This window comes from Sapajus apella, unplaced genomic scaffold (assembly GCF_009761245.1).
Source record: "Sapajus apella isolate SASKATOON/1434 unplaced genomic scaffold, GSC_monkey_1.0 scaffold69, whole genome shotgun sequence".
Lineage (NCBI taxonomy): Eukaryota > Metazoa > Chordata > Mammalia > Primates > Cebidae > Sapajus > Sapajus apella.
Genome location: NW_022437009.1, coordinates 2212885 through 2235016, shown reverse-complemented (window position 1 = coordinate 2235016; position 22132 = coordinate 2212885). Strand labels below are relative to the sequence as shown.

Sequence of the window (22132 nt, the reverse complement as noted above, 5' to 3'; positions counted from 1 at the left end):
TGGAGCTGCAAACCCAAGCTAGGCAGGAAAACCTGATCCCTGAGAAAACAGTGGTTTCTAACATTCTCAAGGTCACAGGCCCCTTTGAGAATCACATGAAAGATACAGATCCTTTCACTCCCCAAAAACGTTAGTGTATGAGCTCATACAAGCAAATTTGCAAATAAATTGCAGTTAAGAATCTCAGTGATAGAATGCAAACATGCTCAAGTGACAAAGAGAGGAGAAGAGGGCTCCTCTACCCAGTAATTTATAGCCACAATCAGAATTTTTGGTGACATTAAAGGAGAGCAAGACTGTCCACTGAAAATCAGTTGGTCAGCTCTGTACTTTGAATAAGTTCATAAACAAACACTAAGCCCTAGTTTAAAAAAAAAAAAAAGTCTCTTGAAGCAAGATATTAATTTCCAAGGATTAAAAAGTCTATATGGGACAAACAGAAGATTCCACAATGAATCAGATATATTTCCAAAGTCATATGATCTTCAGTACTTTAGTGAAGAGGACCTAAAGACAAAGATAACCCACTATGTATCCTTTATAATTCAAACAGTACAGTGTAAACAGCTCTCATTACACTGTAACTTCTGTCTCTTTTTCCTCAAATCCTGTCATCTTTTAGTTTAAAAAGTCCTTTAAATACTGCTTAATATGAATAACTGGATTGGATAGAGAGATCAGATTTTATTGTTCAACACTGGGCAAAATTGCATAATACCTTGGATCACTGTCTCAAAAATCCTTTTCGTCAGAATAAAAAGAAAATGATATCATTTAAGAGAGAAAAATGGTAACTTTTAACTTGTTCACCTTTCGAAATGCTTACATTGATCAGACCAGTCTGAATAACAACCGTACAAAGAGAGCTGCTGCATGCATTTGACCACCGTTAATTACCAGGTTTACCATTCTTTATGTCTTTGTATTTCAATGTTTAACAGTTCAGAGTACATTAGGATATGTGTGCACACCATACTTGAGACTCGTTTTATGCCATCATCCATTACCATACTTAAGAATCATTTTATGCCGTCAGAAAGAATGACATTTATAAGGTTGGGCGAGGTGGCTCACGCCTGTAATCTCAGCACTTCGGAGGCCGAGGTGGGTGGATCACCTGAGGTCAGGAGTTCAAGACCGGACTGACCAACATGGTGAAACCTCGTCTCTACTAAAAACACAAAAGTTAGCTAGGCATGTCTGTAATCCCAGCTACTTGTGAGGCTGAGGGCTGAGGCAGGAGGATCTCTTGAACCAGAGAGTTGGAAGCTGTAGTGAGCCAAGATCTCGCCACTGCACTCCAGCCTGGCGACAGTGAGACTCTGTTTCATTTAAAAAAAAAAAAAAAAAAAGGCTCTTTAAAAAAAGATTTTCGATTTGAAGACTAACTAAAGTAGTCAAATATGTCAACAACAAATACAGTATAAGAACATTCCTAAGTTTCTCAATGGCCCGGGTCAAATTTAACATCACCATTCAAAAGCACCCAAAGAACATGTTCTAACAGTGAATTAGTAGTATTCCTTCATATTAAATGAACTGCATTATGCTTTAATTGTTAAGTACTGATATACTGAGCATTTTGAAACTAAAATAAGGAGATAGAGTTATAACTTTGAAATATTGTATAAGGAATTTTATAAGATGCATTACCTTAGCATTCACAATTACTCTGATACCAACTCTTATTAAAATCATTTTTTCCATCTATGGTCGTCCCATCCCACAATATTTAATTATGTTAAGAAAAATTTTTAAGAAAAGGTAAAATCATGACTCATTCAAATATAAAACCAAACCGATGTTCAATATTTTATTTAACTCAAAAGGGAACCACGCAGAAGATAAAGCACATCCCACAATTAGACACCTTAGAGCAGGAATATCGAAATAAATGTGTAAAAGGAGGCAAAACTTCCACTGAACCTCTAAAAGAGAGAGAAGAGAATTTGCAGCTCTTGACAAATATTACTTAGCATTGATGTCAGTTACCTACAGTTTACATAACTGAAAAATAGCTTTTTTAGAATTAGTTAATCCAAGGGGTATTATTAAGATAGAATCTAAACTGTGCCTTTTTCTACAGAAGCACACACTTTACCCCCATAATAATATAATGCACAACACCTGTCAGAGATATTAAACATACACACCCACTCGAATGCTCCCTTTCCCACCAAACTTTTTAAAATAATAGTTTGTGGTCACAATTTCTTCCCTTCTCATTCATCCAATCCACAGCAATCTTGCTTCAAAACACCTATGCTGCTACAGCTGTCCAGTCTCATCAACGCATTCTTTGCTGTTGCAATTTTTCTTGAATACGGAAGATTAGCTGAACACCCCTTAAGCTCAAGAAACTCCAAAGAAAATCAGATAATGTAGGCAAAAGTCTAATTTCTAGGCGGGCTGCAGATAACTTGTTCAAGAAGCGCTGGCAGGATCTTCTTTTGTACAGCTATGTTAGCTTTAATTTCGCACAGCTCTAGACATCACAACTCATTTCTAAACACTTCTATGCAGCTCAAGAATAAAAGTAGCAGAACCGCAAGACAGAAAAGCGAATTCCCCACACCTGGTGACAGAGCACTAAAGTCTCGGTCAGCAAACAAGGAGTCAGCCCCGGTCACTTCCCCTCAAGCGGCCAGGGAGCGGAAACACAAAGCCAGGCCAGTGTCCCTCTAAGGATTGCGGGAGCCCAGATAACGCACCATCCCGGGCTCGGCGTCCAACCACCCCTTACCTGGGGTGCTCTCGGTTTGTGGAATGTCCAGTCCACAGGAGCGGCAACAGGGACGTGTCTCTGGGACTACAACCAGCAAGGGCTCCCGCCTCCCCTATTTCACCTGCACTCTAGGGCGCGCGCCTCCGCGGCTACGGCACCTCTGTCCCTAGTGCCTGCTGACTGCCTACCCTTTCACTTCTCGTCCACACAGCGACCCCGAAAACGCTCTGCAATAACCTAACCAACAGGCGAGGAAGTGGCGCCAGGCTCATTCTTCCAGAAAAGCGACAGAACTAACCCTCAGCCCGCACTCCCGACCAGGGCCGAGTCCGGTGCGCCTGGGGCCGCGCCCCCGGCCCCCTGCGCCCCGCCTTCCCTCCCGGCCTCCGTCCCGCCTCTCACAGCACTCCGGCGGTCCCATCCGGTCGGCGGGCGGGACGGATCAAGCTCCAGGTAGAAGGCGGCCGAGCGACATCTCCGGCGACCCTCAGCAGGAGCGCGCCGGGTAGGGCGAGGCAAAGTCCCTGGAGGCTGGAGTGACCAGCTACAAATGCCCTGGGCTACGAAACACCGGCTTCCGCTCCTGGCCAGAGCTCACCAATCAGCGCCCGGCTTTTTCCGTCATTTCCTCTTAGAAGGCAAATGGAACGTCTGGCGGAAGAGGCTCCTGGGACGGACCCGGAAGGGGCAGGTCTCGTGGGCGGGTCAAATCGGCTGGGAGCCTCGTGGAAGCTGAGGTGAGTCCTGGAGGTGCACGGCTGGGGCTGAGAGCCTTTTCTCTGCGGTTTGGACTTTGAAGATTCTGGCTAAGGCATTCGTGATGTCGGCAGCAGCCGAGGCGGGCGTATTTAGGGCCGGTTGCTAGGGTTGAGGGAACTCAGGTGACTACGGGCGTCCCCACAGCAGTACTTGGAAGCCCCTTGGCTCCTCGGCGCGGGTGGCGGGTGCCGAGCAGAACTGCCTGACCGTGCCTGTGCACGGGCTTGCCCGAGGGTGATCTGACCGTGTGTTCGGTGTCTGGAACCCTCTGTCACCCTCTCCTGACCGAAGACGCGTTTTGGAGTGTGTGTCAAGTCTGTCCAGGCCTTCAGTGCATCACAGAAACATCGTTTTGGGGGCTGTGGGTTGGGAAGCGGAGATGATGGGGGTCTCAGTCTACGAAGGTTTGGTGGTGAGAGGTCGGAAAGGAGGCGAAAGCTGTGCACGTGGAACAAAGTGAACAGTGCGAGTTGTATGGGAGGTAGTTTAAATATCGAGGCGATGAAAAAAGGCTGCGAGAATTGGGTTTACTCCAAAGGAAGTGGGCTTCAGAGAATAACACGGATTAAAATAAGTAGGGGAGAAAATGCATGTTATTTTAAGTAAAACGAATAATGTGAAGACAAGGCCTCAGGACGAGGAAGGAAACTAGCCAGCCTGACAGAAAGGTTTATTCGAGAAATACGGAGAAAAGATAGGATGAGTTTTTGGAAACTGGCAAACGATTTAGCCTTTTCAAGTCTTTGGGATAGGGAAAGCTCATTTGAAAAGATTACTCAGTAGTATTATGACTTTTAAAGGAAAAGAGTGAAAAATATGGAGGCGGAGGTGCTAGGTGAAAAATCAGTGCAGTAACCCAGTGGTAAAGAGCTGGAACGGAAAGTACTGGAGAAAAAGAGATCCTGCTTCAGAGTAACAATCAGGTGGAGCTGACTAACTAAAGAGGCAAAAAGAAGCAGTTTAGCTTAGAGGTTAAAACTAGAAATGTTGGAGTTAGACTGGCTGGATTGGGATCTGGCTTTGGCACTTAGCTGCTAAATGCCTTTGGCTTAGCAGTTTACCATCTCTGGGTCTGAGTTCCTTGTCTGTAAAATAGAGATAGGAAGACTGACCTCCCCTACAGTGTTATTGTGGAGAATTGGTTTATTTATTTTTAGAGACAGAGTCTCACTGTCACCCAGGCTGGAGTGCAGTGGCGTGATCATAGGTCACTGCAACCTCTAACTTCTGGACTCAACCGATCTTTCTGCCTCAGCCTCCTGAGTGCGCCACGATGCCTGCTTAATTTTTTTAAAAAAATGCTTTGTAGAGATGGGGTCTTGCCATGTTTCCCATGTTGGTCTGAAACTCTTGACTCAAGCCATCGGCCTGCCTCGGCCTCCCAAAGTGATGGCATTACAGGCGTAAGCCACCACACCAGGTCCTTATGAGTATTTTTCATAGTTATATTTACAGTGTGCTAGAGGCTTTTCTAAGTGCTTTGCATATATTAGCTTATTTCATTAATTGCTGTATGTAATTCAATGATTGCATATGTTTACTAAGTTATATACATTTAGTGTTATCAGTTACTATAGCATAAGCACTCTCTAAGTCTTGGCTGTGATAATAATATTTAAGTGGTTGTGAGCCTGAGTAGGTAGGAAAATTGTGTCCTTGTGTCAGACAAAAAGAGAGGAGTACCAGAAGTAAGGTAGGCGTGGTTATAGACGTGTGAAATGTGAAACTATAAGGTATCAAATGGAGATGTTCGGTAAATATTTGAAACTCTATAATTAGCATTCATGTAGGTGGACAGGACTGGAAGTAGACAGCTGGGAGTCCCTGGACCTACGCGTGCTATATGTATTCTCCAAGGAAAATACTATAGAAGGAGGTGCTAGATGGCCAAAGACGAACATGAAGAACAACTACAGAGTCTGGAGGAATAAGAGGAATTGGGAAACAACTCAAATTCCATTTGAAACAATCAAATGGCCTAGGCTAAGAACATTATCACCGTGTTAATATTATCTTTTCTTGATTTTAAATTGGCTTTATGTTGGTTCCTGTGGGAGATGCAATGAGGCCAGTAAGCGATTATTATCAGAAAATATTATTAGAGAGTTGGGATTGAAATTTTTTTTTTTTTGTTAATGTAGACTAAAACAGCATTTGATAATTAGAAAGACCCTGTAGAGTTAAACCAGCCAACCAACTAAAGAAACAAAAAACAGCAAAAAGAAACAGCTCCTCATAAAAGGCTGTAACTTCTTTATTTTTATGTGTTTTAAGTTGCATGGGTGTTTTGGAGGCTACTTTTTACTCTTCCATGTAAAGAACAGACAGGACTGATTTGTTATCTCCTTCATTCACCTCTTGTCGCTTTTATCCATAACCACTGTTTTCAGTGAATTTAATAAAAGTGCAGAAATTATGGCATCTTTCCAAAAATAGTGTGCCAAGTTGCTCAACCATTTTCTGTGCCAAGGGTAAGTGGCTGCTCTGATTTTGAAATGAAGGACAGACTTTCATGGAGTGGAACAGTAGTTCTCAAAGTTTGGTCCAGGAAGTGCAACAGCAGCATCACTTGGAAACTTATTAGAAATGAAAAATTCTAGGCCCTACCCCAGACTTATGAAATCAGAAACAGGTGCTGGGAGAAGAGATGAGATGGTATTTCCTAGCAATGTTGTCATAAACCCTCCAGGTGATTTGGATATATACTAGAGTTAGAGAACCACTACCTGAGAAGTTGAGTACCATGACGTTAGGGATTTTGCCTTATCAATAGTGTATTTCCAGTGTCTAGAATGGTGCCTAAATGGTAGGTTCTCAGTAAATGTTCATTGAAAAATATGTTCAGTTTCAGGCTGCCAATCTCTGTGTAAAAGCTTTGATGTCAGTTGAATGGGCAGAAGTGAATTAGCTTAGTTGCATTGAGTCTGTAGTGTCAGATATGTACGAGGTGGGCATAACAATGTGACTAATTTGGAACTTAAGGAATGAGGGATTATATTGAGTCCGCGTGAATAAAAAATAAAGATGTCCAGGTATTTTACATCAGTGATTTATTCAGAATAAATAAAGATTAAGAAGTCATAAGTTACATGCTTTTAATGACATGATAAACAGGTGGTGTTGTTCGGACGTGGTGGTTCACGCTTGTAATCCCAGCGCTTTGGAAGGCTGAGGTGGGTGGATTACTTGAGGTCAGGAGTTTGAGACCAGTCTGGCCAACATGGCGAAACCTCATCACTATTTAAAAAAAAAAAAAAATTAGCCTGGTGTGGTGGTGCATGCCTGTAGTCCCAGCTACTTGGGAGGCTGAGGCAGGAGAATTGCTTGAACCCAGGAGGTGGAGTCTGCCGTGAGCCGAGATCCCACCACTGCACCCCAGTCTGGGCAATAGAGTGAGACTCTGTCTCCAAAAAAAAAAAAAAAAAAAAAAAAAGGTTGGTGTTTACTAACCTAGAACCAAGGCACCCAAGGAGCTGAGTTTTCTTTGTTTATATGCACAGATTGCCTCACCCATGGTATGAGACATCATAACATGGGGCTCACCAAGCAGTACCTGCGCTATGTTGCTAGTGCAGTCTTTGGCCTGATTGGCAGCCAAAAAGGTAATATTGTCTTTGTGACACTTCGTGGTGAGAAAGGACGCTATGTGGCAGTACCAGCTTGTGAACACGTTTTCATCTGGGACTTAAGGAAAGGAGAGAAGGTGAGCCCAAATGACCAGTTTGATACTGATTTATCCGTACTTGAGGGTGGAGAGGTAGTAGAGGTTGGGGAGCTCTGGTTTACTTATCATGGGTTTTTTTGTGTGTATGCCCTTAGAACAGAAATCTTTTTCCTTTAGGTCTAGCTAACCAAGCATCAAGTTCCTTTGTGTTCTTCTCTGCTAAATTCTGAAAAGCACACTGAAAAAGGAGCTTATTTCTTAGATGCCTATTTGTTGGAATATTTACAGGTCATTATTTGTAGTAATTATTTATTCCTGATGTATTCACTACCAATTCCATTTTTCAAGTATGACTTATGCATATAACTGATTATAAAATATTAGGCATGTAAAAGGAAGGTTACTCTATGTTGGCAGAATCTTTTTCTAATGTGGATAAGGCCCAAATCTTGTTGAACTAGACTTTAAAACTTTGTATGACTGAATTCCCTAACCCTACCACTTTTGCCAAACCAAATATAGGCATTTTGATATTGTTCATTTATTTTGTGATTCCCAAGAGGTTACTACTTCAATTCTTGTTGCCACCCAGAATCCTTTGTGGTTAAAACCACCATAGTACTCTGTTGCCATGCAGATTGTTTTCTTACAAAATGGGTCTCAGTTAAAGGAAGGATAGATTTATAACCCTTTATTGAAAATCACTTAGCGTTGTTCTAGGATTAAGACTTAGATTAAAGGGATTAAATTTATTTTATTGCCCAGGGAATGTTTGCATGTATTACACCAATGTAGAGCTTCGGAGAAAATAAGAATTTTCTTAAATATTTCATTGCCTAGTACAGATAATAATTTCTGTATTAAAAACCTTGAAATGGATTGTGGAGTTTCATTTTTATTCCTGAGTAATTGGGAATTATTGGTGCTCTTAATTTTACTGTGCCTACGTATTCCTATGCTTTTTCCTTGATTTCATGCTTAACTCTTCTACATTGTTTTTAACTTTTATGATTTCAGATTCTTATCCTTCGGGGGCTTAAACAAGAAGTTACTTGCTTATGCCCCTCCCCAGATGGGCTACACTTAGCTGTTGGATATGATGATGGATCGATCCGAATCTTCAGTCTCCTGAGTGGGGAAGGAAATGTGACCTTCAATGGTCACAAAGCAGGGATCACTACCTTGAAGTATGATCAGCTAGGAGGCAGACTGGCATCTGGGTCCAAGGTGAGCCTTTGAATCAGCCCAGACTTTGATACGTTAAAGGAATGTAAGACTTATGCTGAAGCAAGTTGTTGACAAAAGTTGACAGGTTAAACAATGGGCTGTCAGTGTTCAAAGTAGTATAATGGTAGAAATAGAGTGAGGAGGATGGGTGTGAATTGGAAGGTTCATTTCGTTTCCTTTTGTTCATTTTATCATATTCTCTGATAAAAGCCTATTAAGTGTAGGAACAAGATGAAGAGAACCATGATAACTATTACTGTGGAAGTGCTATCCAAAACAGTAAAACAAAGACTGGAAAGAGACAAAATAATAATTATTTGCCGTTGAATTCTGTAAAATCAGTAGATTTCCTGTATCTCAAAAGTCATGAGTTAGAAAATATAAAAGATTCCATTCACAATAGATTAAGTAACAGACATAAAAATACTGTGGAACTTTACTGAAGAATAGAAGACTTTCTAGAGATATAATCCTTGTTCTTGAATGGGAAAACAAGGTATTGAAAAGATGCTGGTGTTTTGTAATTGGTTTATGTAGCTAAAGCTATGTTTAAATAGATACGTGTTTATATATAGACATAGATATATTTAAATAGATATCTTAAAGGTTTTAGTTGGTACTTAGAACTTGACCTAATGTGGAAAAGCGAAGGAATTGGAAACACCAAAATCTGGGGAGAAAAGAATAATAAAATGGGGGTTTTAGATATTAAAATGTAGTATAAACCCGTAATTTAAGAAGCATCATATTGACACATCAGTGCAAGTATCAATGCAAAATATATTGCAACCAAATGGAAATCTCAGAAACACATCCATGGTTACATTCCTAATTAGCATATTTTAAAGATGACATTTTTAATAAGCAGAAAAATCATGAATTGCTTATAAAACAATCCTTAGACAATTGTCTATTTGGGAGAAAATTTTAAATTAAATCTTTGCCTCATGCTATATATCAAAATGAATCAAAGATTAAAGACATAACTATTAAAAAATAGCATTTTAAAGTAAACTAGAAAATACATAAGTAAATATCTGATAGCAAGGTAGAAAAGGACTTACAATGTGTTAGCAAAAGAAATAAATTAAAAAGGAAACTGTTGGTAGATTGGAATACTTGAAACATTTGTACGTTAAAAACAAGTCAAAGGACATTGAAAAAGGTCAAGTATTTAACATTTTCAATATAAAAAGATAGGATTAGTATCATTCATTTATTAATAACTTACAGTGAAGTAAGAGATGACAGCTAAAGAATGATAGACAGAAGACATGAATTGGCAATTCAAAAGAGATACTAATGGCCAGTAATCACCATAAAGCATGTAAACTATTTTTCGTATTCATAAATGTAAATTAAAATAAATATTAAGACTGAACATTTTTTACTTATGAGATTGATAGTAGATTTTGAGAAACTGGTAATATAGCTAAGTGAATGGGGAATAGGCCTTGTCATACATATCCCTGCTGGTTCTATAGATTTACCGATCGTTTTGATGGTATAAATCCAAAACTTTTAAAATAAACATATCATATAACCCAAGAACTTTTCAATTTAGTTATTTCTAATCAGAGATATGTACAAAGATTTGTATATAAGAATGTTCATTTCTGCATATTTATAACAGCAGAAAGTTGGAAACTACCTAAATGTCTAAAACTGAAAAAATTTTAAATAAGTTATGGTATCGCTTTAGAATTGATTATTATGTGAGCATTAAAAATGTAAACACTTTGGAATAACATGAAAAAAATGGAAATAATATTTAGTGAAAAAAGAAAAGGTTATACAATGATGTGAATAGCGTGATCTCAGTTTTCTAATAGGAAAATAACAATCTGGATTATACATAAAGACTAGAGCAGTAACAATATCTGGGGATTAGTTCTGGGTGGTGGGAATAAGGCTGGTGTTTATTTCCCTGTGCTTTCTTCATGCTCTCCAAATTTTCTGCAAGGACTGTGTATTGCCTTTGTAATAATTACGTCCAATTGTTTGTCAAGTTGGGCCATATATGGTAAAGAAAATTACTTGTCTTCCATATTGCTTGATTTAGGACACAGATATTATTGTATGGGATGTAATCAATGAAAGTGGCCTCTACCGTCTAAAGGGGCACAAGGACGCCATCACACAAGCGTTGTTTCTACGAGAAAAGAACCTGCTAGTTACTAGGTAAAGAAATAATTGTTTAATTTCAAATTCTTTTCTAGGAAGAGAGAATTTGCTTTATTCCTTATTCATTTCTCTCATGAGCACTGTGCTCATGCATATCAGTTAGTTTCCTCTCCTTTCTTTTGCTTTTCTTCTTTCTGCTTCTTCTAAGTAGTATCATAGAGCCATCCAAAGTTATATCATTTAAAAAATCACTTTTCTAATTTGTCATTCTTTTCTTTTAATATCAGCTTTTCCATGTTTCTTAACCTTTTGAAACTCATTATAGAATGAGTTTTGTCTACCTTCTAGATCTCTAGAAAGCCAGGAAAGCAGAATATGGAACAGAGGGAAGATGTGAATACCAGGTGTTAAATTCAGCTAACCTTTTGAGGAGAGATGTACTGTACTTCATAGGCCTTCTGAGTACCTATTAGGTTGAACCATTTGAAATTTTTATTTGTGTACATAAAAAATGATTAAATATCAGCAATTTTATATGGTTCAACCTAATAATGAATATTCCTAAAGAATGGCCACCTAGGAAAGGCTGGGATCTCAAGATTTGCCAGACATTAATTAGAGGAATCATAGTAATGATTCAGAAAAAGCTGTGAGCACTAAAAATGCTTTACCAATGGTGGATTTGTTTCTGTGGGATACGATACAGGTAAATTAGTATCTTGTTCAGATAACACAGGTTCTATAAGAGAATGATCCCATAGTTCTAATAGAAAATATGTATATTACATCTTAGGGAATTTAAGGAAAAGAAATAACACTGTAAGGTGGGGTTATACAGGGTGGACTTTCTAAATCAGGTTTTTTTTTTTTTTTTTTTCCAGTTTCCTCATGAGGGAGGATTATATAGATGTATATAGTGAAGAGGGTAGGGAAGAGAGAGGTGTTTGAGCAGGAGTAGCAGAGGCCATTGGCTAGGAGGGATTATATTTAGGGGATTAAGAACCAACAAATGGGAAATTTCAAGAATGCTGCTAAAGAGGCTGATTTTGATTCTACAGGGAACATTGAACCTAGTGCAAATATTAAAAATTAAGGTTATCTGACAGTTGCACATTGGATGGGAAGAGAGAACAGCAATGGACAAAGAGACCAGATGACAAGCTGTTAAAATAATCCAGGTAGTAGGACTTAAATTCAGATTAGTCTACAGAAATGGACTAGAAGGAGTCAATACTTAGAAACTTCACGGAGGAGGCATCTTCAGGACAAGAGACTAGCTGGACAGGAGAACAAGGGAGTAGGAGGGGTCTAAATGTTTCCATGGTAGACTGAGAGAAGGCCAATGCTGTGATGATAGAAACGATAGGAGCAAGGCATGATGGATCAAGTTCTGTATTCTCTGGTATTCTGCATCTGAAGTCATTCTTGTGCTTATAGGTGGAACATTTTATTTTCTGCATAGGGATAACTATAAGGAAAGTTAAGATTCTTTGCTTTTCAAAAGAAAGATCAGAGAGAAAAGGAGCTTTAGACATTATTGAAGTATATGTTCCTTTTCAAGCAACAGTGAGTTCTAGATCTCTCTATTAGTTGAATGAGTTTTCCTAAACAGGATTTTTTTTTTTTCCTATTTTTTCTTTTAGTGGGAAAGATACCGTGGTGAAATGGTGGGACCTTGATACCCAGCACTGCTTTAAAACAATGGTTGGCCACCGGACTGAGGTACATGTAGGGTCATGGGTGCCGGGAAGTAATGGCAAGGCAAAAGGGAAAAGATGATTATCTTCTCTTCCTCTTTCAAGGCTCTTTGTTTTTACTGCACACAATACTCATCATATGCTGTCTTGAGAGACAGTGAGGTTGGTTTGATGGAAGCAATGCCAGCCATTGGAACAGATACTGTAAAAACTCGCCTTGGATAGGTTTTAATTCCTGAGTTTCATCATTTCTAGATAATAAGTGTCCACTTTTATGAATGTAGGGAAGTTGAATTATGTGCGTAGCACCTAGGTTATTGACAGGCAAGCGGCGCATGGTAGCAGTTATAGTAGTTACTTGAACACAGATCTATTCAGTTGAGTTCAGGGACTGTTTTTTATACAGCTTTGCATCCTCAGTGCTTCGTTCATATCAGGCATTCAGGAAGCTAATACCTAGAATTAATGACAAGAAGATGAAGTTGTTTGTTGATTTGTAACAATATTGTTATTTTCATTATTTAATTCCTGCAGAGTTGAAGCTGAAAGTTATGGAATGGACCTTAGTGGGGCACCTTTTATTTGCTATACACTGCTGAAAGCAAAGAAATAAAAGACTTAAAATTATCATTTGAGTGGATTCTAGTTAAGATTTACACTAAACAGCCATTATCTTAATTTGATTATAGGAGGTAAAAGAGAAACTCCTGGTATCACAAAAGTAACAGTTTCACCACAGGCCATTTTTTTCTCTGTAAAAGTGAGATTTTTCTTGGTGCATTTTGAAAGGGTTCTCAATATGCCTTTTCTTTGCCTTTAAATTACTAAAGACATTTTACTACAGTGTGCTTAGACTTTTGGAACATCATATTATGCTACCTGGAGTCTCTTGAAAATCATATTACTCAAATCCTTTTGTATTCTATAGGTATGGGGGTTGGTTCTGGTGTCAGAAGAAAAGCGACTCATCACTGGGGCCTCAGACAGTGAACTGAGGGCATGGGACATAACTTATCTGCAAGAGGTAATTACTTTTTTAAATCATGGGCAATGTCATGTTTAGAAGTTTCATAAGCACCTTGGATTTGGAATCAGATGTAATTATTGAGTACTTTACATAGTATTATAAAGAATTCTAGCACACCGATAACCTGCAACACCTAAACAGTTTTTCTTCCTTATATGCTCATTGTCCTCATTTATTTGAGCTCATAAGGTAGCTTTAGGCGTACAGCTTCTGGTAATACTAATGTTTTAGTTTGTGGCACTCTTAATCAGATATTCTTGGACTTTTGGGTGTCCATGGATGGCCTTCAGAGTATCTGCGAACCTTTCGCCTCAAACATATATGTAGAATTTTATGTTTATGAATATGTATATTCTGAAAAGATCTATAATGTTTTCTTAGACATTCAAAGAATTTACATAGAAAAAAACTTATAGATCTTAGGTGTAGCTAGATTTAAGTGTGTGCTGTGTCCAGCAGCCATTTCAGTGGGAGTTACACTAGTAGTCTAGGGGTTCTCTTTTCTTTAGTTAAGGAGAAAATGTATCAACCTGTCTTGCAATGCCTTTGCAATTCCTAATACCCGTTTGAGTCTGCCTTTCTAGAATATGGTTGGCCTTTCACCTAAATACAGAGAAAATTTTGAAGTTAGTGAAGAATGGGTCATTAATTTTTCACTGTTGTCACTAAACAGTAGTCCTTATGCTATAGAAAGTTTCTGGAGATAGTATACTGAGTAATATTTTGTTTGTATATTACGTAGTTAGTTTTTAATAAGTTCTGATACCTGTCCAGCTACTGAAGAGGTTTGATCAGGGAGATCACTGATTAGAAGCTATTATTGGTCATAAGAAAGATTTCTAAGTCTTGAGGATTAAGAATCACCTCCTGGGCCAGGCACAGTGGCTCATGCCTATAATCCCAGCACTTCGGGACGCTGAGACAGGAGGATCACTTGAGTCCACACATGACTTTGAGACCAGTCTGGGCAATATGGCAAGAACCTGTCTCTACAAAAAATTTAAAAATTAGTGCATGCCTGTGCTTTCAGCTATCTGGGAGGCTTAGGTGGGAGGACGGCTTGAGCCTGGAAGATCAAGGCCGCAGTGAGATATGAATATGCATTGCACTTCAACCTGAGTGACAGAGTAAAACTCTGTCAACAACAACAACAACAACAAAATGCCTCCTGAAACATATTATTTCAGCTTTTATTTTCCCATTTTTATAAAACAGATTGAAGACCTGGAAGAACCCAAGCCCAAGAAAATCAAAGGGTCTTCTGGAATACAAGATACTCTTGAGACAGAGGATGGTACCCTTGAGATGGATGAAGCCCCTGAGGATGTAATTCATTTCTGTTTCTTATGTTTTATTGTGTTGAATAGTGGGAAAGTGAGAATTGCAGATTTTTAGGGAATTATCACTTTAGAGCATATTTTTGTAACTTGTACTTAATAGAATTACAATTTTTTCAGAAGTTCAGCAGAACTTACATCTAACCTTCATGTGTTCTTGCTTCTTCTGCAGCGCATCCTTTCATGTAGAAAAGCTGGTTCCATAATGCGGGAAGGAAGAGACAGAGTTGTAAACCTTGCCGTTGACAAGACAGGCAGGATTCTTGCTTGCCATGTGAGTACCATACTTAATATGAGTACCAAAATAATAAGGACTGGGCTGTTCCTTTCAAACACTCATTCTTTCATATTCAATGTAAAGATAAATGTTTCTTTACTCATGTTAATAATTCATCACATGGTACTGTGTGGATCTATAATTTCTAGCTTTATTAGCATAAAACAAAAAATAATTACTATTAGGTTGGTGCAAAAGTAATTGCAGTTTTTGCCATTTAAAAAGTAATGGCAAAAACCGCAATTACTTTTGTACCAATATTATTATTAGCAACCATTTATTAAATACTGGCTTTTCTAAGCAATTTAAAAGCATTTAATTTCTTATTTAGTCTTCAGAGCAATGATGCAAGTAGGACGTAGTATTCTCATTTTACAGATGAGATAGCAAACCCAGAGAGGTTAAGTTGTCCAAGGTAATACAACTAGTAAGGGAAGAAAAATAAATATTGTTTGGTTTTTACTGACAATTAGGTAAATTACAGATTGTCTCTCCTTGACTCATAATAACCTTTTGCCTTTCTAGGGAACCGATTCTGTGCTAGAATTGTTTTGCATCCTTTCCAAAGAGGAAATTCACAAGAAAATGGATAAGAAGATGAAGAAAGCTAGAAAGAAAGCAAAGTTTGTTTTTTTAATACTTATATTAATAACGAAGTGTCCTGGGTGGCCCCATTTTACTAAAAAACACTGGCTTCTTTAGTATTTACTCTGTTATCAATTACCATTAAAAGTTTGAGAAGAATTGGGTACTGATAATCCAATTTTATCAAGTCTCAGAGAGAAAATCACCTGATTTCGCAAATCTTTTTTTTTTTTTTTTTTTTTCCCATTTATTTATTTTGTTGCATTTTAGGCTATGCAAATCTTTTGAGACCTACTCTGGTTTATTTAACATGGTTGGATTATTAAGTGCGGGTTAATGAGTTTTCTAAAAAGTCCTGAAATTAGAAAAATAACCAGAGACATTTCAGTGGGGTTAGTTTGAATTAAAAGGGCTTGTTGCAGGAAATTTTATGGGCTACTATATTCAGAATCCATTTCTTAAGGGTATCTATTAAGTGAAATAATACTTTATGACATTGTAGTGTACAAAGTGTTTCCACATATACTGCATCGTTTAATTCTCATGGTAATCCTGTGTGGTTAAGTGACTTTTCCAGAATTATAGTTGGTTGAGGGACCAGATTTTGAACTCAAGTAAGAGCAAAACTGCTTCTAGAAAAGTAAGAACATGATATACTTTTCTTCTTCTCTAGGTTAAATTCTTGCAAAGGAGTGGAAGAAGATCCTGAAATTAATGTTGAAATGACTCTGCAAGATGAAATCCAACGGGTGACTAATATCAAAACTTCTGCCAAAATCAAGTGAGTAAAAAATAAATTATCTGAAGTTATCGTAGTAAACTCCCAAGTATTGCGGGCTTTTTCATGCTATTTGTAAACTGTCTGTTTGAATTATATATTTGGAGACAGTGGTCATGAGACATCTGTGTCACACTCTGCTCCTGTTGCTCTCACCATGGGCCCACTTACTGTCTCGTATTTGGATTATTATAGTATCCTTTTAGCTAGTCATTTGCTGTCTTTTCCTGCCGCTAATTAAAAAAAACGGAAGTATGTCCCACATTCAGAAAGGATATAAGTTCACTTATAAAGAATACATACATAAAAACAAGGTATGTATCAGAACCAGGATGTGAGCCTAGATTTTTTTTTTTTTTACTTAAAAGCCACTCACCTACTACTGCATATTCGGAGCGCTGTTTTTGAGGCGGAGTCTTGTTCTGTAGACCAGGCTGGAATGCAGTGGCATAATCTCAGCTCACTGTGACCTCCCTCTCCCAGGTTCAAGCGATTCTCCTGCCTCAGCCTTTCCATAGCTGCAGTTAGAGGTGTGTGCCACCACACTTGGCTAATTTTTGTATTTTTAGTAGCGACAGGGTTTCGCCATGTTGGCTAAGCTCAAACTCCTGATCTCAAGTGATCTGCCTGCCTCAGCCTCCCAAAGTGCTGGGATTATAAGTGTGTGCCACCTCACCTGGCCTCAGAGCACTCCTATTTGAAAAATTATTTATAGTTATTCAAACTTTATATGGCTAGAGGACATTGTGAGCTAAGATGGTAGATAGAACATTTATGATTATTTTCTCATGCAGATCTTTTGACTTGATTCATTCACCTCAAGGAGAGTTAAAGGCTGTCTTCCTGCTACAGAACAACCTGGTGGAGTTATATTCATTTAATCCATCCTTGCCTACTCCTCAGCCTGTCAGAACAAGCAGAATTACCATCGGGGGTCATCGCAGTGATGTGCGGACTTTGTCATTCAGCTCAGACAATATAGCTGTTCTTTCAGCATCAGCTGATTCTGTTAAAATATGGAACAGGTTCGTGAAATAATTTTTCATATAGCTGTATTCAGTAGTATTTCTTTACTTTTAATTTTTTTGTTACTCTTGGTCATTAACTTCTTAAGGCCCTCAATACAATTCTCTGTAGTGCACTTGGGCCATTGGCCTATGGAGCTTAGAGAAGAAAAGGTTGCCTTTTAAAGTGTAGTGCAAAAAAAAAAAAAAAAAAAAGGAAGTGTGTTCCCTGTCTAGAGCTTATAGCTGTACTTGGCTGCAGAAAAACATACAGCCATACTACCTACTCTTTAAATTTAATAAAAAGTGGGCTGTTAGTGGTGCCCAGTAATTGTACCCTAATTTCTCATCATTCATTTACTTTCCTAGATGACTGTTTTACACCGTCCTTCTGTCGTCAAACCAAATACCCCCCAAACGTGTAAGCTAATGATCATATCTCCCATCTTAAAGGAAGTAATAATCCTCTCTCACCCCTGCTTTGCTCTCCCGTTAGGACCCCATTCTCTGATTCCCTTTTCTCCATTCTGTCTTCATCTGTCTCCATCAAGCTTTTGTCCCCACCATTTCTCAAAACAGTCATTATCCTCAGGGATCATGTTTCCAAATCCAGTGAGCTAAAAGCTTTCTTTTATGCTCTCTCCTTGAATTGATAACTTTCCCTCTTTGAAACACTTTGTTTGACTTTCATTATTTCCCCTTCCCTTGCTGTCTGTTTATTCTGAGTCCTTCCTCCATCCTTCTTATCCTTATGACCTCTAAGTGTTAGAGTGCTTTTGGGCAGTCTTTGGACCTTTTGTCTATGCAAACTCACTTTATATCTCCTGTCATGTAGCTTTCTCTGTGATGAGACATAAATTTATATCTAGCTTTAGCCTCCTCCCTAAACATCAAACTCATATATATAAATACTTCGTATCACCACTTGGATGTCTATATTAAGTATTTCAAACTTTTATATGTCTCAGACCAAACTTAAGATGCTAATTTCTCCAAAAATCTTCCCACCTGCTATTCCTTCAGACTTCCCTACCTTAATAAATAATTACTCGATACCAGTTGTTCTAGTCCAAAACCTTATAACCATTCTTGATTTTTATTTATTTATTTTGAGACAGTCTCGCCCTGTCACCCAGGCTGGAGTGCATTTATGTGATCTCAGCTCACTGCAACCTCCACCTCCCGGGTTCAAGTGATTTTCCTGTTTCAGCCTCCCGAGTAGCTGGGATTACAGGCATGTGCTACCACACCTGGCTAATTTTTATATTTTTAGTAGAGACGGGGTTTCACCATATTAGCCAGGCTAGTCTCAAACTCTTGACCTCAAGTGATCCACCCATGTTGGTCTCCCAAAGTGCTGGGATTATAGACGTGAGCCACCATGCCCGGCCCATTATTTTCATATCCCATATCCATCCAATCTATTAGCAAATCCTATCAGCTCTACCATTAAAACTTATTCCAGATCCAGCCTCATCTTACCACCTGCACTGCCACTGCCCCATTCAAACCACTGTCATTTCTCACGTGGGTTATTGTAATAGCCCCCTGACTGGTGTCCCTGTGTTCTTGCTTGCTCCTCTGTAGTCTGTTCTCAACACAGTAACCAGTGTAATCTTTTAATAGTAGAAGTTAGATCACTTTGAATAGTTCCATCTCACTCTACCTACCTTACAGACCTTATCTCTTACTACTTTCCTCTTCTCCTTCACTAGAGCCACACTGGCCTTGCTATTCCTTCAACAGAACAAGAATGTGCCTGCCTCATAGCTGTTGTGCTCCCTGTTCTTTTTGCCTGGATCAATCTTCCCCATTGATCCATAAACTTTTTCCATGTCTTATCAGATAACAGTCCTATCATTCTTACCCTACTCCTTGCACTCTTCATCCTCTTCTCCCAGCATTATGTTTCTCTATAGCACCTATCATCTGACATACCAAGTGTTTACATATTTATTATTCCCAAAGACTGTTAATCTTTATGAGGTTAGGAACCTCTGCTGTTTCGTCCACTGTTTTATCTCCAGCACCTAGAACAGCACCTGGTGTATAGTAGGCATTCAGTAAATGTTTGTTAAGTGGACATTTGAGATATTTTAATCAGTGAATGTGGTCCTATAAAAAATGCAGGGATATGTCATGATGTACTGATTTGACTTGTAATCCTTCAGATTCACTGACGTCTTGGTAATGGCAGATTGGATTCTGTGGAGCCCAGCAGACACTTTTTTCTACCTGCTTTTGTGTGATTTCTGTTCCTTAGGATTTGGAGGCCCTACAAAGTAAACAAAGTTTGATACTCTTTAGTATTTTCTCCCGTGACTATAATTGTATGTGAGTCAAGGGTTTTTAAGACTTTTATCTTCTTTTATGTTCATCTGTCTGAGTAAGTGTATTGAAACATACACACTGACCTCTAAAATGGGGAAGCAGATCTCTTCACATGAGTTCTTTATGTTTTCTTTTTCATAGGTCTACACTGCAGTGTATTCGCACGATGACCTGTGAATATGCACTTTGCTCATTCTTTGTACCTGGGGATAGACAGGTGATCATAGGAACAAAGGTAAATGGAGACCTTTTCTGGGATATCTGGAGCTTTTCTACTCCAAATACATAAAGTTGAGAAATCTGGTTCCTGTTTTTAGCATATTGGAGATGTACTAGAGCTAAGTAATCTGGGAGGATGTTAGTTTATTGCGTTGTTTGTTTACTGAAGTTTTCTTTGTTAAAAATTATGAAGAAGAAAATTAAAATCATGACTCTGAGATAACTACCATTAATATTCATGTGTCTTTTTATGAGCACATATGAAATTGTGTTTTAATTAATTATAAAACATTAAGGGTAATAATAAAATAAAAGTACCTAGTATGCTTGGCAGATAGAAGCATTCAGTAAAGACAAACTGATCAAGTCCTCATTCCTAGGGATAGTCAGATTGGGGGACAACCATGTGGAAATAGACATGGATTTATATTTAGTTTCTGCCCTTTAGAAATGGGTAATTTGGAGCAAGTCACGTAACTGCTCATAGTGTGTTTATATTATGGGATGATGACACTTGATTTTTGACAGCAGCTTTCCTACTAGATGGACTGGTACCAGGCTCTGGCACTTACTAGCTATATGACCTTAACACTGGTTGTTAACATTGGTGTTCTCATGGAAAATGATGTTAATGACCTATTTCACAGAGATAAGTATGAGATGGAGTCTTGCTGTGTTGCCCAGGCTGAAGTGCAGTGGCATGGTCTCAGCTTACCACAACCTCTGCCTCCCGGGTTCAAGCGATTCTCTTGCCTCAGCCTCCTGAGTAGCTGGGATTACAGGTGCACACCACCACACCCAGCTAATTTTTGTATTTTTAGTAGAGACGGGGTTTCACCATGTTGGTCAGGCTGGTATCGAACTCCTGACCTCGTGATCTGCCTGCCTCAGCCTTCCAAAGTGCTGGGATTACAGGCATGAGCCACCACGCCCAGCCTGAAGTATGCAAAACTCTTAGCAGAGAAACTAGCTTGCAGCAGATACCTAATGAATAATAGAGCTGATAGCAGAAATAGCAGGAGTGGTTGTACCAGCAGTGAGAATAAAATGGAACAAGGTCTATGGAGTGTTTTGAAAAGTGCTTTGCAAGTATTTGTCATTATTATTCCCATAAAACAAAGGCATATGTACATGAGTTTTATTGTAAAATATATGGATTACAATGGATATTTTTTGCTCAACAAATATAATATGGGCTGGTGCGATTTTAGGAACAATGCCAGGAAACGTATTCACATTTCAAAATTTTCCTCCTTTTTTCATTCATTCTTGCAACAAACGTCCATCTCCGATTTGCTGTTGGGAAAGTATATTTTGAATTGCTTAAGACTACCGTGTGACTAAAATGCAATCTCTGGCTTATGGCTGTGCTAGGCAGTTAATATATATTATCTTCTTTAATCCTGACAACATCTTTGAAACATTGGCGCTATAAATTTCATTTTGCAGATGAAAAGCTAGGTTCATGGGGATGAATTTGCCAGTGGGCACAAAGCAGACCTGGTACTCAAGTCTTCAAGCTTATGCTCTCTGTAAGACATTGTGCAGAAGCTCATCATAAAGCATGCTTTGCCTGTGTGTGTGTGTTACATGCTGACGCCATGACTATGGCTTATATAAACCTTTAAACAGGAATTGTAGAGTGATTGCTTTCTATGCCATTATGATTTTTTTTTAATTCATTGTCTTCCTTAGTGTTATAGGTAGATCCCGTTTCTTATTGTCAATGTAGAGGAGAAAACCAAAAGCAGATGGAAAAGAGTTGGTTGAGCCAATAACTATAGAGGATTGTCCCCTTAAGGGATTGGCCAAACTTTCAAGGCTTTTAGGTTTGCGTTTGTTATTTTGTTTATTCTGATTTGCCTAATGGTCATAATATTTTCCTTTTAAAGTTGTGGAACCAATGAAAGTAATATGTCCAGTACCACACAATGGTATTATTCCATACTTGTACACCATGACAGCCCTGCCGGGGTTAACTCAGCACATTAGTAGGGGATTTAATAGCATTTAATTAGATAGGAAATACAAAACATGGAATGTGGGATCCATTTCCTAAGCAATCGATCACATTTTTGCAGCTTGGTTATGAAGTCTTTCTAAATTGTGCAGGCATGAATCATGGAGGTTGTAGGTATGTTCATTGGAGCTGTGCTCATTTTGTGTCTTACCAGACAGGGAAACTGCAGCTTTATGACTTGGCCTCAGGAAATCTGCTGGAGACAATAGACGCACATGATGGAGCCTTATGGTCCATGTCCCTCTCTCCAGATCAGGTAACTAAACCAGATTTTAAAGCTCTGGACTTCCCTCTGGCTATAGTTCTCAATTCTTTTTTTTTTTTTTTTGGTTTTGGCCAAACTTTTTATTTAGTATTC

The 22132-nt window shown here is 38.6% G+C and overlaps 2 protein-coding genes across 8 annotated transcripts in view; one reads left to right on the top strand and one right to left on the bottom strand.

Moving 5' to 3' along the window:
• The window catches only part of GDAP2 (ganglioside induced differentiation associated protein 2), a 70756-nt gene extending 67402 nt beyond the window's left edge, over nucleotides 1–3354 (bottom strand). The window contains exon 1 of one of the 5 annotated variants that reach the window (XM_032249597.1): nucleotides 3128–3354. The gene's annotated coding sequence lies outside the window, so the exon portion shown is untranslated. Of the gene's footprint in view, nucleotides 1–584; nucleotides 1080–2575; nucleotides 2696–2743; nucleotides 3089–3127 lie in introns of those variants that run through there. The other 4 variants (XM_032249598.1, XM_032249600.1, XM_032249601.1 and 1 more) reach the window with 4 other exon arrangements.
• Nucleotides 3355–3369: 15 nt separating this feature from the next.
• WDR3 (WD repeat domain 3) overlaps nucleotides 3370–22132 on the top strand; it is a 31063-nt gene continuing 12300 nt past the window's right edge. The window contains exons 1-13 of one of the 3 annotated variants that reach the window (XM_032249594.1): nucleotides 3370–3462; nucleotides 6985–7187; nucleotides 8166–8375; nucleotides 10438–10556; nucleotides 12143–12221; nucleotides 13125–13220; nucleotides 14439–14549; nucleotides 14733–14834; nucleotides 15363–15460; nucleotides 16096–16203; nucleotides 16995–17225; nucleotides 19677–19770; nucleotides 21929–22030. In XM_032249594.1, coding sequence (XP_032105485.1) covers nucleotides 7002–7187; nucleotides 8166–8375; nucleotides 10438–10556; nucleotides 12143–12221; nucleotides 13125–13220; nucleotides 14439–14549; nucleotides 14733–14834; nucleotides 15363–15460; nucleotides 16096–16203; nucleotides 16995–17225; nucleotides 19677–19770; nucleotides 21929–22030 — 1536 coding nt within the window. In that variant the 5' untranslated portion in view covers nucleotides 3370–3462; nucleotides 6985–7001. Of the gene's footprint in view, nucleotides 3607–6645; nucleotides 6658–6984; nucleotides 7188–8165; nucleotides 8376–10437; nucleotides 10557–12142; nucleotides 12222–13124; nucleotides 13221–14438; nucleotides 14550–14732; nucleotides 14835–15362; nucleotides 15461–16095; nucleotides 16204–16994; nucleotides 17226–19676; nucleotides 19771–21928; nucleotides 22031–22132 lie in introns of those variants that run through there. The other 2 variants (XM_032249596.1, XM_032249595.1) reach the window with 2 other exon arrangements.